General features: G+C 37.5%; 1 protein-coding gene across 1 annotated transcript in view; it reads left to right on the top strand.

Moving 5' to 3' along the window:
- HPSE2 (heparanase 2 (inactive)) overlaps positions 1 to 19,544 on the top strand; it is a 695,926-nt gene that overhangs the window by 428,539 nt on the left and 247,843 nt on the right. The window contains exon 5 of the mRNA XM_042238951.1: positions 4,327 to 4,498. Coding sequence (XP_042094885.1) covers positions 4,327 to 4,498 — 172 coding nt within the window. The remainder of the gene's footprint in view (positions 1 to 4,326; positions 4,499 to 19,544) is intronic.

Here is a 19,544-nt window from a genome sequence, read left to right as displayed (position 1 = left end):
AGCAAGTGTCAGTAGTCCCTTATCCTTGCAATTAATGTGAGGTCCTTAATAGTATTTCCTCTTTCATTCCTAACTTTGGTCATCTATTTCTTCTCTCTTTATTTTTTGGTCAGTCTGGCCAAAGGTTGTATCAATTTTGTTGATCTTTTTAAAGAACCAACTTTCACTTCAATGGATTTTTCTCCTTTATTATATCATTGATTTCTACTCTAATTTTTATTATTTTCTTTCTTCTTGCTTTGATTTTACTTCCCTCTTCTTTTTCTCTTTTTTTTAAGAGAAAAACTTAGATTATTGACTTGAGATCTTTCTTATTTTCTAATATAGGAGTCTGTAAGGCTGTTAGCACTGTTTTTTTATTCCCAACCAATAAAGAAGTCTAACATATATGTAGCAGCAGAGCTTTTTTCCCCACAAGGTCTGTCTTCTTGGCTTACAGCTGGCCACCTTCTCACTATGTCCTCACATGGTCTTCCTTCTGTGTGTATATCCCTAATGTTAACTTTTTTAAAAACTTTTTAAAAGAATGGTTTTAGGTTCACAGCAAAACTGAGAAGGTACAGAGATTTCCCATATCTTCCTTGCCCCCACACTTGGGTAGCCTCCCCCACTATCAATATCCCTCACCAGCCATTTCTTTCTCCTTGTTACAGTTGATGAACCTATATTATACATCATAATCGCCCAAAATTCATAGTTTACATTATGGTTCACTTTTGATGAGTACATAGTATGGGTTTGAGATGTATAATGACATGTATCCATCATTATAGTATCATGTAGAGTATTTACTGCCCTAAAAATCCTCTGTGTTCTACCTATTCATCCCTCCCACCTCTCCCCAATCCCTGGCAACCACTGATCCTTTTACAATCTGTATAGTTTTTCCTTTTCCAGAATATCATATAGTTGGAATCATACAGTATTACAGCCTTTTAAGACTGGCTTCTTTCACTTAATACCAGCTTCCCTGGTGGCTCAGACAGTAAAGAGTCTGCCTGCAATGCAGGAGACCCAGGTTCAATCCCTGAGTCAAGAAGATCCCTTGGAGAAGGAAATGGCAACCCAATAAGGAGTCTTGCCTGGAAAATCCCAAGGATGGAGGAGCCTGGTGGGCTGCAGTCCATGGGGTTGCAAAGAATTGGACACTACTAAGCTACTAACACTTTATTTAACTTAATGATATACATTTAAGGTTCCTCCATGGAACCTTTACATGGCTTGATGGCTCATTTCTTTTCAGTGCTGAATAATATTCCATTGTGTGAATGTACTACAGCTTATTTATCCATTCATCTACTGAAGAACATCTTGCTTGCCTCCAACTTTTGGCACTTGTGAATTCAGATGCCATAAATCCATGTGCAGACAAAGTGAGGACATAAATTTTCATCTCCTCTGTGTAAAAACAAGGCACATGATTGCTGGATTATATGCTCAGAGTATGTTTTGTTTGTCAGAAACCACCAAACTTCCAGAGTAACCATATCATTTTGCATTCCCAAGAGCAATAAATGAGAGTTCTGTTCCTCCAATTCCTCCATATTCTAGCTAGTATTTGCTGGTGTTAGTGTTATAAATTTTGGCCATTCTTAATAGGTATATAGTGGAACTTCATTGTTGTTTTAATTTGCACTTCCCTGATGACATATAAAGTAGAACATCTTTTTTCATATACTTGTTTGCAATCTGTATGTCTGTTTTGGTGAGTATCTGTTAAGCCCTTTAGGATATTTTAAAATCAGGTTGTTTGTTTTCTTAGTAAGTTTTAAGCTCTTTCTATATTTTTAATAAGTCATTTATTAGATATGTCTTTTATAAGTATTTTCTCCCAGTCTTTAGCTAGTCTTCTATTCTCTCAACACTGCCTTTTGCAGAGCAAAAGTTTTTAATTTTAATGAAGTTCAGTTTCTTAATTATTGCTTTCATGGATTGTGCCTTTGGTGTCATCCTATACATTTTTATATATTATATTTTCATTTTCATTTCATTAAAATATTTTCTAATTCTTCTTGTAATTTCCTCTTTGACTCATGGTTATTTGTCTGATTTCCAAATATTTATAGATTCTCAAATTTCTTTCCCATTGTTGAATTCCAGTTTAATTCTATTATGGTCAGGGCACACATATATTAACATACACTGGTGTTCTTTATTTCTCTGCGTGCTTTTGGATCACTATCTGCTGTCATTTTCTTTCAGCCTAAAAGATATCCTTTCTTATTTCTTGTAAGACAGATTTTCTCGCAACAAGTTCTGTCCTTTGTTTTTCTGGGAAGATCTACATTTTGCTTTCAGCTTTGAAGCATAGATTGCTGCATACATAATTGTTGATTGATGTTTTTCCCAGAGTTTTGGATGTATCATCTCACTGTCTTCTGGCCTTATTTCTGATAAAAATTCAGCTACTAATTCCATTGTGTTCTAAATGTGAAGAGTTGTTTCAGTTCCAAGATTTCCATTTGATAACTTTTTGTAATTTCTATCTTTATTTATTTGTAATATCTCTATATGTATATTTAATCAGTAAAATCATACTTTCCCTTACATTTTTATTCTTCCCTTAGTTCTTTAAGCATGTTTATAATAGCAGTTTTGAAGTCCTTTTCTGCTAAGTCCTACATCTGAGTTCCCTAAGAGATAGTTTCGTTTTTCTTTTTTGCTTGCTTGTGGGTCATACTTCCCTATCTTTTTGCATGCTGTCATTTTTTGTGGTTGAAAACTATACATTTTAGATAATATGTTGGAGCAACTCTGGATTCCAGATCCTCCTTTCCAGAGGTTTTTTTGTTGTTTCTTTTCTGTTTGTTTAGTCACTTCCTGGACTAGTTCCATAGAGTTCGTCTCCCTTGCATCATGTAGCTACTAATATCTATTCATTTTTTTCTTTTAATTTTTCAATTCTTTTCTTTAATTGCAAAAGCCAGCTTCCCAAGCATTGCCTCTGAGTCGGCATAGCTTAATGGTGAGATGATGAATGATCAGAGGTTATGCTTACCTTGAAAAATGTTAAAGCTTTCATCTTTACCGTTAGATCTGTGTATAAGTTTGTGAACACATTTAGGCATTTTGCAAGTCTGTCTGGCTTTTAATCTCTGACATGCCTTTTCCCATGTCCTTTATGAGTATATGTTTCACATTTATCTGGAAATGTGTGGATAGCTAGTGCCCTCTCCAGTCCCTCCTGAGAACAACTTTCCAGACTATGAGGGGTATTTGTGGGCTTACCAAAATCCTCAGTGATTTCCTTGCTCCCCAAATCTCCCTGTTACATCTCTTGTGAGTCTGCTGATCTATTTCTTGCCCCTACCAGTGTCGAAACCTCAAGTCAACCAAAATGTTGGCCTTCTCTGGGATATGTACTTCATTGCAAATCAAGTTAGCTCTTCCAGCAGTGGAGCTGCTGGATTTTAGGACTTTCCTTGTCTTTTTAGGACTACCAAGTTAATAGGAACTGGGCGAGAGGATTACACTCAGCCACTTTGTTATAATTGAACATTAAGTTTTTTCTGTCTTTTTGACACAAGGATCATCTTTATGAAGCTTTCCCTTCTTATCATTTGTATTAGTTTTCTAGGCTTGTCATGACAAGCTTAGTGGTGTAAAACAAGAGATATTTGTTCTATCACAGTTTAGGAAGTCTGAGATCAAAGCATTGCCAGGGTTAATTCCTTCTGGAGACTTTTAAGAGAGAATCTATTCAGTGGAGAATCTATTGGAAGATAGATTCTCCACTGAATCTCCACTGAATAGATTTGGAGAATCTATTAGAAGCTCTCTCTAGCTTCTAATAGCTACCAGCAAGCCTTGGAATAGCAGTATCCCTTGAATTCTTGCCTCCATTGACACATGGGCTTCCTCCCTGTGTGTCTGTGTACCTGAATCTTCCTCTCCTTTCTCTATAAAGACACCAGTCTTTGGATTTAGGGCACATCCTAATCCCATATTGACCTCATCTTGAGTAATTACTTCAAAGACCTTATTTCCAAATAAGATTACATCCTAAAGTTTTAGAGTGACATTAATTTGGGGAGATACTGTTCAACTCAATATGCCATTTATTATAAACTATCATTTGAAAATCAGTATGGTCTCTGTTGTGGATTAGATGACCATTTGTGAAGATTAGTTTGAAAATAAATAGAATGATAAAATGGCACTTGATTTTTTTGTTGGGATAGTTTCTCAAGTTAAGCTAGCTTGCACCCTTCTTTGGTTATTTTGTTTACATTGTTAAGAAAAAAGGGAGAGATATCTGTGGCTTGGAAAAGGTTGGCAGAACCTCACTCTTCCCAACTCTGACTTGCATGTCTGCTTTTAATCTAGAACCAAATAACTATCGGACCATGCATGGCCGGGCAGTAAATGGCAGCCAGTTGGGAAAGGATTATATCCAGCTGAAGAGCCTGTTGCAACCCATCCGGATTTACTCCAGAGCCAGCTTGTATGGCCCTAATATTGGGCGGCCCAGGAAAAACGTCATCGCCCTTCTAGATGGGTAGGTCAGATTATTTAGCAGTTTTTGAAACACTGTTCATTACATGTAATGAGTTAATGTATTTGTACTCTCCCTGGTTATTTCTGGTCTTAAGAAGGACAGAGAGACTCTTTCAAAGTGAAAGCTCCCACCATAAACCAAGGATTCTCTACAAACAGTGCAAGAACTTATCTCTCCGGGCTTTTCACCGTCAGCAGAAGTGGGTGGGATTGGGAGGAATATCGCAAACTCCAAAACAGGTTGGAAAGGATGTGTTGTTTTAAAAAGCACATTTAATATTATAGCATTGCATAATGTAACAATATTTTTTAAAAGGCAAAATATTATCTACTATACTCTTGGGAACTCTTATAGAAAGTAAAACTTGACAAAATCCTGGACAGTGGAACTAGGTTAAAAAGTTGAGAAACACTACAAACATCTGTACATTAAAACATAGCTTAACAAATTTGTTAGGTATTCTAGAGAATTACTATCATATGATTTATTTAATTTTGACTGAATCAAACAATCATTTATTAAGCATTGGTTGTGGATGGTCACTATGTTAAATGCTGTCTTCCCCAGTGCTGCTGGTGAGCCAGGCTCAGATAAAATAAGTGGAACAAATATTCATTCATGTTGAGTCTAATTATGCAGGGTTGGAGGGAATGTCAGAAGGAATAGCATGAGGAAGACTGAAGTTAGATGTTGAATCCAAGACCCAAAGTGGAGATGTGACTGTACCTGGAAGGGTGGGAACAAGGAAGCTGGGAGAGGCAGGAGTTCATCTGGCATACGTTTTATGCAGCATCCTGTCATATTCCAGGATAGTTAGGGTTATTCCTATAAATTCAAAAACAAGTAAGATGTTTTCCAGTGAATTGTACAGCCCAAGTGAGGTTAGATAAATGCTCTACCAGTATAAACAGACATATTCCAGTAGAAAGAAACCTATGGCTAACCTCCTTACTGGTCCTTCTGGCTTGATGGCTCTCATGACTCTCTCCCCTTTTGTGGTAGCTTAGTCTTGATCTAAGCTAATTAACATAGCAGACGTAATTAAAGGTTTGGGAAGGTGGTGGGATTTACACTGTATCATTAACAGCCTGAAATTTAATTTTAGGCATTTTCCTCTTTACAAAGAATCCCCAAGCCTTTATATTAACTCCTGTCCTTCCCTCACCCTTCCTTTTTTTCCTCCCTCTCTCCTTTTCTCTCAGTAGAAAGTTCCCTTTTTTCTTGCAGAACAATTTCTCTTGACCTTTATTCCTACCTACAAGTACAACTCTGGGCTTCCTTATGTATACTTTTGCTGAACTTTTATTTATTTATTTTTAAATTGAACTTTTAAATTATCCCATATATGTGGTGAGGGGTGGGCGATGGTGATGAAGAAGTTGGCCTTATTTTACATGTTGTAATTAGGGGATAAGAATCACATATTTAGAACATTTTCATAGTTCATAATATATAATGTTAAATAATAACATAAAGTCCACATAGTTATTCTTTTAGATTATACCTTTTCTTTAATGTTGATTAATATAGTTTCATGGGACTGATAGTGTCTTCTCAGTAGCATGACTTTGTATCAGTAATTCATTCATTCTGCAAATACTTCTTGAGTAATTGCTATGTTCCAGGTACTGTGTTTGAAAACAGGAGTGTTATAATAAACAAAAAATACTTTCTCCACCTTCACAGAGTATGTACTATGGTAAGGGAGACATAGGCAATAATCAACTTAAGACTGAAACAATAACAAGGAGAGGAACAAGAGTCTATGAATGACTGTAAATGCTGAGATTTGACCAAGTTAGGTGGTTGGAAGTGTTCGCTAAAGGATTAACATGTAAGAGGAACAACCACATGAAAAGATGTTTAACGTTGCTAATCATCAGAGAAATGCAAATCAAAACCACAATGAGATAGCACCTCACGCCTGTCAGAATCGCTATCGTCAAAAAGACCACAAATAACAAATGTTGTGAGGATATAGCGTAAAGGAAACCCTAGTAGATTGTTGGTGGGAATGTAAATTGGTGCAGCCTCTTTGGAAAACAGTATGGAGGTTCCTCAAAAAACTAAAAATAGAACTACCATATGATCCAGCAGTCCCACTTATGGGTATATATCCGAAGAAAATGAAAACACTAGTTCAAAAAGATATATGTACCCCAGTATTCATAACAACATTATTAACAATAGCCAAGATATAGAAGCAACCTAATAAATGGATAAAAATTTGGAATGGAATATACTCATCCATAAAAAGGAATGAATTTTTCCATTTTCAACAACATGAATAGACCTGAAGGGTACTATGCTTAGTGAAAAAAACAAACAGAGAAAGATAAATACTTTGTGTTATTACTTATATGTGGAAACTAAAAAATAAGCAAATTAATAAATATTAAAAAACAGAAACAGTCGCTGATATAGAGAACAAACCAGTGGTTACCAGCGGAGAGAAGGGAAGGGAAGGGACAAGACAAGGGTAGGAGATTAGGAGGCATAAACACAAACTTATGTATAAAATAAGGAAGCTAACAAGTATATGTTTCGGCATGAGAAATATAGTCAGTGTTTTACAGTAACTTTAAATGGAGTATAACCTATAAAAATATTGAATCAGTATGTCATACACCAGAAATAATATAATATTGTAAATCAACTAGACTTCCATTTTTAAAAATTCATTAAAGTGTAATTTGAACTTGAATGAGTGTTAACTAGACAAAATGAGAAACGAACAGTGTCAGTGTTCTTGAAAAAATGAAAAGCACGTGCAAAGATCCTAAGGATGAAAAAGGGGCCAGATTGACAAAAGAAAGGTATATTTAGAGAAGTAATTATGTATATCTATGGCTGATTCATGTTGAGGTTTGACAGAAAACAGCAAAATTCTGTAAAGCAATTATCCTTCAATAAAAAATAAATTAATTTTAAAAAACTAAACAAAAAAGAGTTATATAGAGACTTATAGGCATAATGAAGGGCCTAGAATTTCTTCTAAGCACAGTGAGAAAGATACTGAATATTTTTAACCTGGGGAGTGAAAAAATTTGATTTATTATACAGAAAGTATTCTATGTCTCCTCTATGACAAATAGATTGGACAGGAGGCAGGGAAATCAGTGAGAAAAGCTGTTGTAGTGGTACACATAATGATAGGAACCTGAAATGGGCTGTGGAAATGGAATGTATCATTGGCAGTGGAAGCCACAGGACTTGATATGTTGGATAAGTGTATAGTGATGTGCTCCTTCATGGTTCACAGCCTTGTTGCGGTGAAGGGACTCTTGTGTAACTCAGTGAAGCTATGAGCTGTGCCCTGCAGGGCCACCCAAGACAGATGGGTCATAATGAAGAATTCTATCAAAATATGGTCCACTGTGGAAGGGAATCACAAACCACTCCAGTATTCTTGCTACAGGAACACCATGAACAGTATAAAAAGGCAAAAAGATATGAAATTGGAAGATGAGTCCCCCAGATCAGAAGATGTCCAATGTGCTACCAGTGAAAAGTGGAAGGCAATTACAAGTAGCTTCAGAAAGAATGAAGTGGCTGTGTCAAAGCAGAAATGACGCTCAGGTGTGGATGTATCTGGCAGTGAAAGTAAAGTCTGATGCTGTAAAGAACAATATTGCTTTAAAACCTGGAATGTTAGGTCCATGAACCAAGTTAAATTGGATGTGGTCAAGCAGGAGATGGAAGAGTAAACACGAACATCTTAGAAATCAGTGAACCAAGATGGACGGAAATGGGCAAATTTCACTCAGATGACCACTGTATCTACTACTGTGCAAGAATCCCTTAGAAGAAATGAACTAGCCCTCATAATCAACAAAAAAGTCTGCAGTACTTGGGTGTAGTCTCTAAAATGACAGAATGATCTCAGTTCATTTCCAAGGCAAACCATTTAACATCACAATAATCCAAGTCTATGCCCCAACCACTAATGCCAAAAAAGTTGAAGTTGACCCTAAGTTCTGTGAAGACCTATGAGACCATCTAGAACACCAAAAAAAAAAAAAAAAAAGTCCTTTTCATCATAGGGGATTGAAATGCAAAAGTAGGAGGTCAAGAGATACCTGGAGAAACAGGCAAGTTTGGCCTTGGAGCTCAAAATAAAGCAATGCAAAGACTAGTAGAGTTTTGTCAAGAGAACACACTGGTCATAGCAAACACTCTCTTCCAACAACACAAGAAATGACTCTATACATGGGCATCATGGAAATGGTCAATACCGAAATAAGACTGATTATATTCTTTGCAGCTGAAATTGAAGAAGCTCTATACAGTAAGACCTGGAGCTGACTATGGTTCAGATCATGAGCTCTTTTTTGCAGAATTCAGACTTAAATTTAAGAAAGTAGGGAAGACCACTAGACCATTCAGGTATGACCAAAATCAGATCACTTATGATTATAGGGTAGAGGTGATAATAGATTCAAGGAATTAGATCTGGTAGACAAAGTGCCTGAAGAATTATGGAAAGAGGTTCTTAACATTGAACAGGAGGCAGTGACCAAAACCATCTCAAAGAAAAAGAAAAGCACAAAGGCAAAGTGTTTGTCTGAGGAGGCTTTACAAAGTGCTGAGGCAAGAAGAGAAGTGAAAGGCAGGGAGAAAGGGAAGGATATTCCCAACTGAATGCAGATTTCCAGAGAATAGCAAGGAGAGATAAGAGGCCTTCTTAAGTGAACAATTCAAAGAAATAGAGGAAAACAATAGAATGGGAAAAGCTAGAGACCTTTTCCAAAAAATTGAAGATACCAAGGGAACATTTCATGCAAGGACGGGCTTTATAAAGGACAGAAATGGCAAAGACCTAACAGAAGCAGAAGAGAGTAAGAAGAGGTGGCAAGAATACACAGACGCACCATACAAAAAAATCTTAATGACCCAGATAACCATGATGGTGTGGTCACTCACCTAGAGCCAGCATCCTAGAGTGTGAAGTCAGGTGGGCCTTAAGAAGCATTACTTCAAACAAAGCTAGTGCAGGTGATAGAATTCCAGCTGAACTATTTAAAATCCTAAAAGATGATGCTATTAACATGCTGCACTCAATATGTCTGCAAATTTGGAAAACTCAGCAGTGGCCACAGGACTGGAAAGGTCAGTTTTCATTCCAATCCCTAAGAAAGGCAATGCCAGAGAATGTTCAACCTACCTTACAATTGCACTCATTTTACATGCTAGTAAGGTAATACTCAAAATCCTTCAAGTTAGTCTTCAGCAGTACTTACCCGAGGACTCCCAGATGTACAAGCTGGTTTTAGATAAGGCAGATGAACCAGAGATAAAACTGCCAACATTCATTGGATCATAGAGAAAGCAAGGGAATTTCAAGAAACATCTAATTCTGCTTCATTGACTACTCTAAAGGCTTTGACTGTGTGGATTGCAACAAACTGTGGAGAATTTTAAAAAGATGGGAATACCAGACCGCAGTCATACATGACTTAGCGACTGAAAAACAAAAATGGGAAAAGAGGAGATTAGTTAGAAGATAGAAAGAAAAGAGCCAAAGGCTTAGGAGAGAGCTCAAAGGAACTATCATATTCAGAGATGTGAGAAAAGAGGGATGGCCTCATATGTAGGAGGAAAGGGAGAGGAAGAGGTGTAGGAACCAAGGAAGCAGAGGGGATGCTGCTAGAAGGCCAAGAAGACAAGAAATAGGAAGACAGAAAAGTGCTATTGATCCTGGGAGCATGCAGGTTGTTGGTGACCTTGAAAAATATAATTCAGTGGAGTGGTGGAACTGAAGTCAGATCACAATAGTTTGTAGAGTGAATGAGGGGTGAGATATTGGAAACAATAATGAGGACAGCTCTTAGGAAAATTTGAACTGTGAAAGAGAGTAGAAAAATGAAGGGAGACTTGGGGTCAAGGAAAATAATGGCATTTTTCCATTTAATTTAATGTGGGAGATAGCAGAACAGGTTTGTATGTTGAGACTTATATAGGAGAGAGGAGCTAGATGGTATAAGAGATGAAGGATATGACCACATGAGAAGTCTTTTGAGGCTGGAAGAAATAGAATCCAGAGGAATTGGACTTTATATTTAAGGGAGATAGTTACACCAGAGTGACAGAAGGTAAGAAACAAATATTTCTCTACGTCAAAGATTAAAAAATCATACTGAGGAGACACTTCTACACAGTATAGAATGTATAGTTAAGGCATCCTAGTTTGTGTACATGGTGTAACTGTGAGCATATAGATGTTAGCTTGTTGTGAATAAGAACTTGGACACAATTGTAAGAGACAGTTGAAAGAATTGAGCATCTGACCAGGTGGTATGGTGACAAATGGTAAGGCCTAGTTTCCCATACATCTAAAGACTAATAGGACTCAAGAGGCCAGAAAAAATTACATGAGGCGAGAGGGAAAGATACTGATGAATACTTTTTTTCTTATGTTCCTAAAAAAAATGGAGATTTACCTTTCTTAATGTATATGTACTAAATACACAGTGCAATACAACTTTAAATGCATAAATATTCCCAGTGACTCAACTAACAATAACAAAAATGTCAGCACTCTAAATTACCAGCTCTGTAGTTTTTCCAGTCCTCCTGGTTATACAGATAAAATTTTACATAGCTGTGATCATTGTATATGCATCATTTTAAATTCTGCCTTTCTTTGCTCATTGTTTTATATTGCCCTTTCCTTATTTCTACATAGTTCTCATATTTGTCATTCTTAATACCAATAAAATATTCCAGTGCATTGATGTACTGAGTCTGCCTAAACAACCCCTCACTGTTGGGCATTTGGGCTGTTTCCAATTTTTGTCTGGAATATATACCACAGTTGTAAACATCTTTATACAAATAGTTTTTTTTTATGTCTTTTGAATTACATCCTTGGGCTGTATTCCAAAAAGCTGAGTTTCTGGATCAGAGTATATGATAATTTTTATGGCTCTTGTATTTGTTGCCAGATTTCTTTTCAGAACAGTTTCACCAGGTTGCAGGGCCATAATGTATTAGTGTATCTTTTCCCCCAATACCCACAGCAATGAGTATTATTTTTATTAATGTACTGTATTTTAATTAATGCAAGATTATATGTCATGGTTGTTTAAATTTGAATCCTGTAAACTGTGAAAAGAACCAAACATTTTTGAAAACTTACTGTCGTCTCCTTTCCCCTTATCCCACATTTGCCTAATGACACAATAACCATTTTGCCTGAGGCGCAGACTAGGTGGGCATTTTAGATGCATTCCTCTCCTTTGTTCACAGACGCCATTTGTTGTTGGAGTCCAGTCACTAAGTCATGTCTGACTTTTTGCGACCTCATGGACTGCAGCATGCCAGGCTCCTCTGTGCTCCATTATCTCCTAGAGTTTGCTCAGATTCATGTCCATTGAGTTGATGATGCTATCTAACCACCTCATTCTCTGCCGCCCCCTTCTCCTTTTGCTTTCAATCTTTCCCAGTATCAGTGTCTCTTCCAATGAGCCTGCTCTTTGCATCAGGTGGCCAAAGTATTGGAGCTTCAGCTTTAGTAACAGTCCTGATGAATATTCAGGGTTGATTTCCTATAGTATTGACTGGTTTGATATCCTTGCTGTCTAAGGGACTGTCAAGAGTCTTCAGCACCACAATTCGAAAGCATCAATTCTTCAGCTCTCAACCTTTTTTACGGTCTAACTATCATATCTGTACATGACCACTGGAAAAACCATAGCACTGACTATAGGTACCTCTGTCAGCAAAGTGATATCTCTGCTTTTCTAATATGCTGTGCAGGTTTGTCATAGCTTTCCTTCCAAGGAGCAAGTATCATTAGTTAGTTATTAAGTTTTGTTATTTCTGACTTGTTAGTATCACTCATATCCCATCTTTTCATTTTTATTTTAAACCTTATCATTTTTCTTCTTGAACAGATTTCTCCATACCTAGATTTTTAAAAATGCTACATGCGGTCAAGTCACTCTTGCTTGAAATTCAAACCCTTTCACATGTACACCTGGCCTCTAGGGTCCAGTGCCTGCCTTCTTTGCAGCTAGTCAGCAGCTACATACCCTTGCACAAGCTGCCCTCAGTACATCAAAAATATATGTCCATCTTAGAAGATGCCATACTTTTTTACCTTTGCACCTTTTTATTTTGTATCATTTTCTTTGGAATACCACTCTCTTCCCTCATTTTTCTTCTTTCCAATAGATCTTCTCTCACAACTTGGGGCAGGATTTCTTGTCACCCCCTTCTGTCCTTATATGGTACTTTACTTTTCTGCTATAGTACTTACCAAATTGATGATACTTTTTATTTGCATATCTGCCTCCCCCAACAGACTGTCAACTAGGACCAGAACTCAGTCAATGTTTTATTGATTCTGCAGCCTTCAGAATGTAGGAACAGCTTTAGTTTTTTTAGAACCAAACTAATTTTTAAGTTTAAAACTACTTGGGTATTTACTGGACTATACAGGACTATTTCCCCCAGTTAGGATATGAAAAAGCAGAGATAGAATCTTCATGTTTGTGTCTTCAGGGACTACCATGTTGCCTGGAATATGGGAAGTACTTAATAAAATGCATGTTTTATTATTTTCATTTCCTCACTCAGGAAGTGGCTCTTCCCAGTTATTGATTTTTATCTAAAGGCATGAAGTAGTGTTCTTTAGGGTTTTATCATTTTTCTCTGCTTTTCTTTTTCAAACTTTTATGCATCATGTATGTAATGACAATTTTATCTTAATGTATTGCTTATTACTTTGAAATATGTTTTTATTATTTCAGAAGTTACTTTTTATGATAGTTGTTCTTGTCTATTTTCTTATTGATTATCTTCTCTGTTTCTTTCCTTATACAATTAGGATAAAGCTTTCAATTTTATCTAGCCTTTTACAAATGTTTTAATTTTCAAGGTTAGGCTCTTTCAACTTATTTGGAGTTTATTGTTGGATCTAGTATAGAATGAGGACCGAATCTATTTTTGGTGATGTGGCAATGTCAAGAAAAGCAGTTATTCGATGAAAAGAGGTTCACTCAGGCTTCTTTGGGGGCTTTTAAGTTATAGTGAAATTAGTACTAAATTATCTCTCAATAAACATTTATTGAACACCTATTTTGTGTTTGATCCTGGCTTAAGTGTTGGGTTTATATTGACGAATAAAACCAAAGTAACTCTTACTCTCTTGGAGCTTAGCCAGACAATAAAAATAGTGGCAGTCACACAGTCATGGAGTCTTTGCAACTCCATGGGTTGTAGCCCTCCAGGCTCCTCTGTCCGTGAAATTTTCTGGGCAAGAATCCTGGAGTGGGTAGCCACATCCTTCTCTGGGGAATCTTCCTGACCCTGGTTCAATGCAGGGATAGAACCCGGGTCTCCTGCATTGCAGGTAGATCCTTTACTGCCTAAGCCACCAGGGAAGTCCTAAAAAACCGAACCATAGTAAATAAGAAAACAAATCAATTATCCCAAATTGTGTGTAATTCTGTGAATTAAATGGATATCTGGAGTTGGAAGACTTATTTAGACAAGGTAATCAGAGACAGTTTATCTGAGGAACAATATATTTAAGCCATGAATGAAAAAAAGAGAAGGAACCAATTGTTCAAAGTGTAAAGTGAAGAAAGTTTTAGTTAGAGGTGGTTGGTCATGTTTGTCAATGTCCTGAGTTAGAAACAAAATTAAGGCATTTGAGCAACAGAAAGATGGGCATTATAGTGACCAAAAGGAGAGCAGTAGGAGATGAGACTACATAGACAAGCAAGGATCATATTATTACTGAATCATGTATACCGTGGTAAAGAGGTTGTATATTTTATCCTCTGAGCAATGGAAAGCTATTATGGAGCTTTTATAAGGGCAGCAGCACGTACCAGAATCTACTATATTTTGTGTGCCAAATAATGTGCAAAAGTAAGAAATCAAAAGAGCTCCGTAAGGAGGTTTTCACCATGAGTTATGTTTAATTAGATTAAGGTAATGGCAGAAGAAATGGAGAGAAGTTAAGATAGACATGCTTTACTGATGGATATCTCAGTAAGGTGGAGGTGAGAGAATAGGAGGAATTAATAGAGGATGATTCCCACCTTTTGAAGTTAGCATCTCTCATTCAAGAGCCATCACATGCAGAAAAGGGACATTTTCAAAAAAAAAGATACACCAAAATGAACACATATTCATACTCAGGAAATAATATCTCTGTAGCAACAAAAAATGATTTTAAACTATATTGGGTGTGTTTCAAGTTGAAGATGGTGATCTGATCACAAGGTCCACTTTCTTCTGGTACCACCATCCCAACTCCTTTTAAAACTGATAAAGAACAATACTTAATAACAAACACACGAAAGAGGGATCATGTGCAGGTGAGAGACTTTTGACAGATTTCTCTAAGACAATAGACAGATGAAAGCTTATTGACCGAATAATCAGAGTGAGGAAGTGGCAACCCAGAGAACATGGACTCTCAGAAAAGATGAGAATTTGCCTTGCAGATAGGCTCAGAGTCGAGAGAGGGTGAGGTAAGAAAGAGTGACCAAGCCAAGAGCTTAATATGAAAATCTGTCTGCAGAGGGGCTGACAGACGTGGAGAAGAGGAGGCCCAGTAAACCATGCACATGGAGTTAACCTTTGGTTAGAATGACTTATGGCAGCATTTCCTTAAATATGCTCTGGAAAATACCAGTCCTGCAAAATAATAGCATTATGTGGCGGGAGGGGGAAGTAAAATGTCCATAGTCAAGTAAGTTTGAGAAATACTGAAATACACAAATGTACTGAAACACTTCCTAGCATCTTTATTACATTAGTTTACATTCTGAATCTCCAAGAAGGGTATTTAGCACATAGAATTTTAAAAATTTATTTGACCATAGTCTTGTTTTCAGGGAATATCTTGAGAGACTAGTGTTCCACTAATGTGTTTGGACAACGCTGACTTGGAATGTGAGCCCTGCTTTAGGTGAGAGATGGCCATAAAGAAAACAATAACAGAAGAGTTACAATTTGGAGAACTCAGAACTTGGACCACTTCAATAGCCCCATGACTGGTCTATTTGCTTCCATTCCTGTCCTCTCTAACATTCCCTGGTGGCTCAGATGGTAAAGAATCTGCCTGCAATGCAGGACTCCTGGGTTCAGTCCCTGGGTCAGGAAGAGCCCCTAGAGAATGGAATGGCAACCCACTCCAGTATTCTTGCCTGGAGAATTTCATGGACAGAAGAGCCTGGCAGGCACAGTCCATGGGGTCACAAAGAGTCGGACATGACTGAGTGACTAACCCACTGTCCTCTCCAATCTATTCACCACACAATTGCCAGAAAATCTTTTAAAAACATAATTCCCATGCTGTCAGTCATTTGATAAAGACTCTTTAACGACTATTCATTGTTCTTAGAATAAAATTGAATCTCCTTGCCATACCAGCAAGGCTCTATGACAAATGATCTGGCTGCTTCTCAGCTCTTCATTCTCGTCTTCTCTATATTTCCCTTTTTCTTACTACACTCAAGCCTCACTGGCCTGGCATGTGTTAAGCTTCTCCCTCTCTTTTTTTTTCAGCAGGGTGGATAAGATGGAGTTGCACAACATATGCTCTTCTTTGTACCTAAATTATTCTCTCAGCTTGCCACATTACTGATTTCACCTCATCCATCAGAGTCCTTTCTTGACTAGCCTTGCTAAGTGATTCTCCATCAGCACACTGTTAGTTCTCATTATTGCATTTATCACAAAACTGCATATTTATTATTTGTTTCATATAGATTATAAACTTCATGAGAGCAGGAAGTTGTCTGTGGTATTTCCTAATGTATATTCAGTACTGGCAAAAAGCCTAGTATAATACTTTGTGGGTGCTCAAATTTGTTGAATGAGGAATGGAAGTTATCCTAACATTCTATAGAGTTGCTGGTAGCATATTCTAACTTGAAGCTGGGTTAGAACAGAAAGCTAGACAGGGCCTTTAGCTCCCATGGAGGCCCAGAAAGCTATGGAAAGTATTCTAATTTGGGCAAAGATGATAAAAGCAGAAGAGAATTAGGAAGCAAATAATGGTCTTTTCCATCGCAGTAGACCACATGATATATGCTATAAACTCAATAATCTGCAAACCAGAAATAGGAAAATTGCCTTTTTCTATCCAAAATTTCTATCTTTAGTTGCGTCTAATTACCAAAACTTCTATGAAGTGCCTAATGCTAATTTATAGGCTTCACTTGTACTCAAAGTGGCAAATAGACAATAGTGAAAGCAGTATGGGTGGATAAGGATGGAAAGTTCACTATGTTCCTATACACAAGCTCTCATGACTTTTGTGGGCCCTGGGCATTTCTGACCTCATGGGTCCCTTCCTCCAGAAAAACATTAACAGCAGCTTTCTGTTTTCCTGTAGTGAGTCAGTGTAGCAGGACTGAAGACGAGGGTGGAAATATCAGGGTGGTAAAGTGCATACACTCTAGAACCAGATGAGACCCAGATCAGCATCTAGTTAGGTCACCTTGTTGCTGTTGTTCAGTTGCTCGGTTGTGTCCTACTCTTTGCGATCCCATGGACTGCAGCACGCCAGGCTCCCCTGTCCTTCACCATCTCCTGGAGCTTGCTCAAACTCATGTCCATTGAGTCAGTGATGCCATCCAACCATCTGGTCCTCTGTCGTCCCCTTTGCCCCCTGCCTTCAGTCTTTCCCAGCACCAGGGTCTTTTCCAATGAATCAGCTCTTCACATCATGTGGTCAAGCTTCAGCTTTAGCTTCAGCATAGCCCTTCCAATTAATATTCAGGATTGATTTTCTTTAGGATTGATTGGTTTGATCTCCTTGCAGTCCAAGAGACTTTCAAGTGTCTTCTCCTAAATCACAGTTCAAAAGCATCAATTATTTGGTGCTTGGCCTTCTTTATGGACCAACTCAAGGTCACCTTGAGGAATTCTTTAATCTCTTTAAAACCTCAGTCTCCTCACTGGTAAAATGAGGCAAATGAAATTACCTATTTCTTAGGCATGTTGTGAAGTTAAATGAGATAATGAATTTAAAGTGCTTAGTGTGGTTCCTGGCACAATTGACACCTAAAGAAACATCAGCTACAATTGTTAAAAACAAGGGTATTTCAAAGATAAAAAGGCAAGGTTTTTCCTAACGACTTCTTGCATATGATTCAATGTAGCCCTCTAAGCAGTTCAAAGAACTGAATTAAGATGAGAACTAGAAAGATTAGCTGCAATAACATGTCATTTTAATGAGGGTGATCACAGCTCCTGCCTGCAAACCTACTTATACTGAATTCTTGTTCGGAGTGGGAAGTTGCACAGCTGGGGACGGTTTGGTGCACAGAGAAATTATTATTAACAGTTATTCCTAATAACCATTCTGTTTTATTTCAACTATGAAAGAGTTATATGACTTAAAATACAAGAGGAGAAAACAATTTATTCCTCTTAGTTCATAAGAAGAGAATTTCCATCTCTGCCTCTAGAGAGAGGCAAGGCCTCCCAGCAGCTGTTCAGTGCTAATTAACAAGGAAGCACTGGCTACTGCAAAGGTCTGCTCCCTAACTGAGAATTATGCTAATAATATATGCTAATTATGCTAATATTATGCTAATACCTACTTCTAAACTTGCTTTCTTTTCTTTTTCTTTTTTTTTCCTGGACAAAACTTCTTTCTTGATTAGAGAAACAGCCTAATCCCTGACCCAAGCTGAAGATTAGCAGTTATTACTGTTATGATGAAGGATGTTTTTCTCATCTTCTGTTGTCAGAAAAGTCAGATAAGGAATAGAAAGAATATTGTAGAAGGAGACTGGAGTCCTGGGTCATAGATTAAAATTTAACACATATGGTCTTGGGAAATATTCTTCTTCACTTTCTTTTTTGCATTTCTTTCCTCACTTTCCCATTCTACTTTCCCTTAGAACCTTATTTTTTTCTCTATGAATGGCCTATCCTAATAGGTCATTTTGTAAAAGGTGTGGCCCATAGTCATCCTGTGTTGGAAGTACCTGGAAAGCTTCTTTAAAATGCAGCATGATATTTAGTCCAGAGAAATCCCAAGTCCCCTTTACCCAGTTTCTCCCAATAGTGACCTCTTGTGAAACTATGGGATAGTATCACCACCAGGACACTGGCATTGATACAGTAAAGAAACAGACAATTTCCATCACCACAGGAGTATCTCATGTAGCTCTTTCTTTTTTCATGTAGCTCTTTTACCCTGCTCATTCTTGCTGTTTCTTAAAACTTCTGCCAACACTTATTTGTTCTCTATTTCTATAATTTTGTAATTTCAAAAATGTTATATAAATAGAATAATATACATACAACCTTTTAGGACTGGATTGCCACTCAGCATAATTCCCTGGATATTCAACCAGTTTGTTGTGCGTGTCAATAATTGGTTCCTTTTCATTGCTGGTTAGTATTCCATGATATGGGTGGACTACACTTTGTTTAACCGTTCACTCACTGAAGGACATTTAGTCCTATTGTTTTTTATTATGAACAGAGCTGCTATGAGTATCTTTGTTTAAAAATGCAACATGATTCTTAGTCTCCAGCCCAGACCTACCAAACCAGAATGTGTGGGGATAGGACCTAAATGTTGGCATTTTGAACAGGAGATCCAGGGGAGAAATAAATCAGCATTTTATTTGTTACAGAGCATAATATATAATTAACCTAGTACAGTACTCCTGCCTGGAAAATCCCATGGATGGAGGAGCCTGGTAGGCTGCAGTCCATGAGGTCGCTAAGAGTTGGACACGACTGAGCGACTTCACTTTCACTTTTCACTTTCATGCATTGGAGAAGGAAATGGGAACCCACTCCAGTGTTCTTGCCTGAAGAATCCGAGGGATGGGGGAGCCTGGTGGGCTACTGTCTATGGGGTTGCACAGAGTCGGACACGACTAAAGTGACTTAGCAGCAGCAGCTTAATATATAATTAGCCATGGAAATGTAAATAGCTTTGGACTAAATGGAAGATGCGTGGTTTGCTATAACTCAAAATGAATAATTTCCTCACAAGCTTTTCCTAGCTTTTGTGTAGAATGGCTCTCACATCTTATTCATGTTAGTTACACAACCA

The sequence above is a fragment of the Ovis aries genome, chromosome 22 (genome assembly GCF_016772045.2).
Source record: "Ovis aries strain OAR_USU_Benz2616 breed Rambouillet chromosome 22, ARS-UI_Ramb_v3.0, whole genome shotgun sequence".
Classification (NCBI taxonomy): Eukaryota; Metazoa; Chordata; class Mammalia; order Artiodactyla; family Bovidae; genus Ovis; species Ovis aries.
The sequence above is the reverse complement of the archived record's forward strand: the minus strand, read 5'-3'. Positions and strand labels throughout refer to the sequence as shown.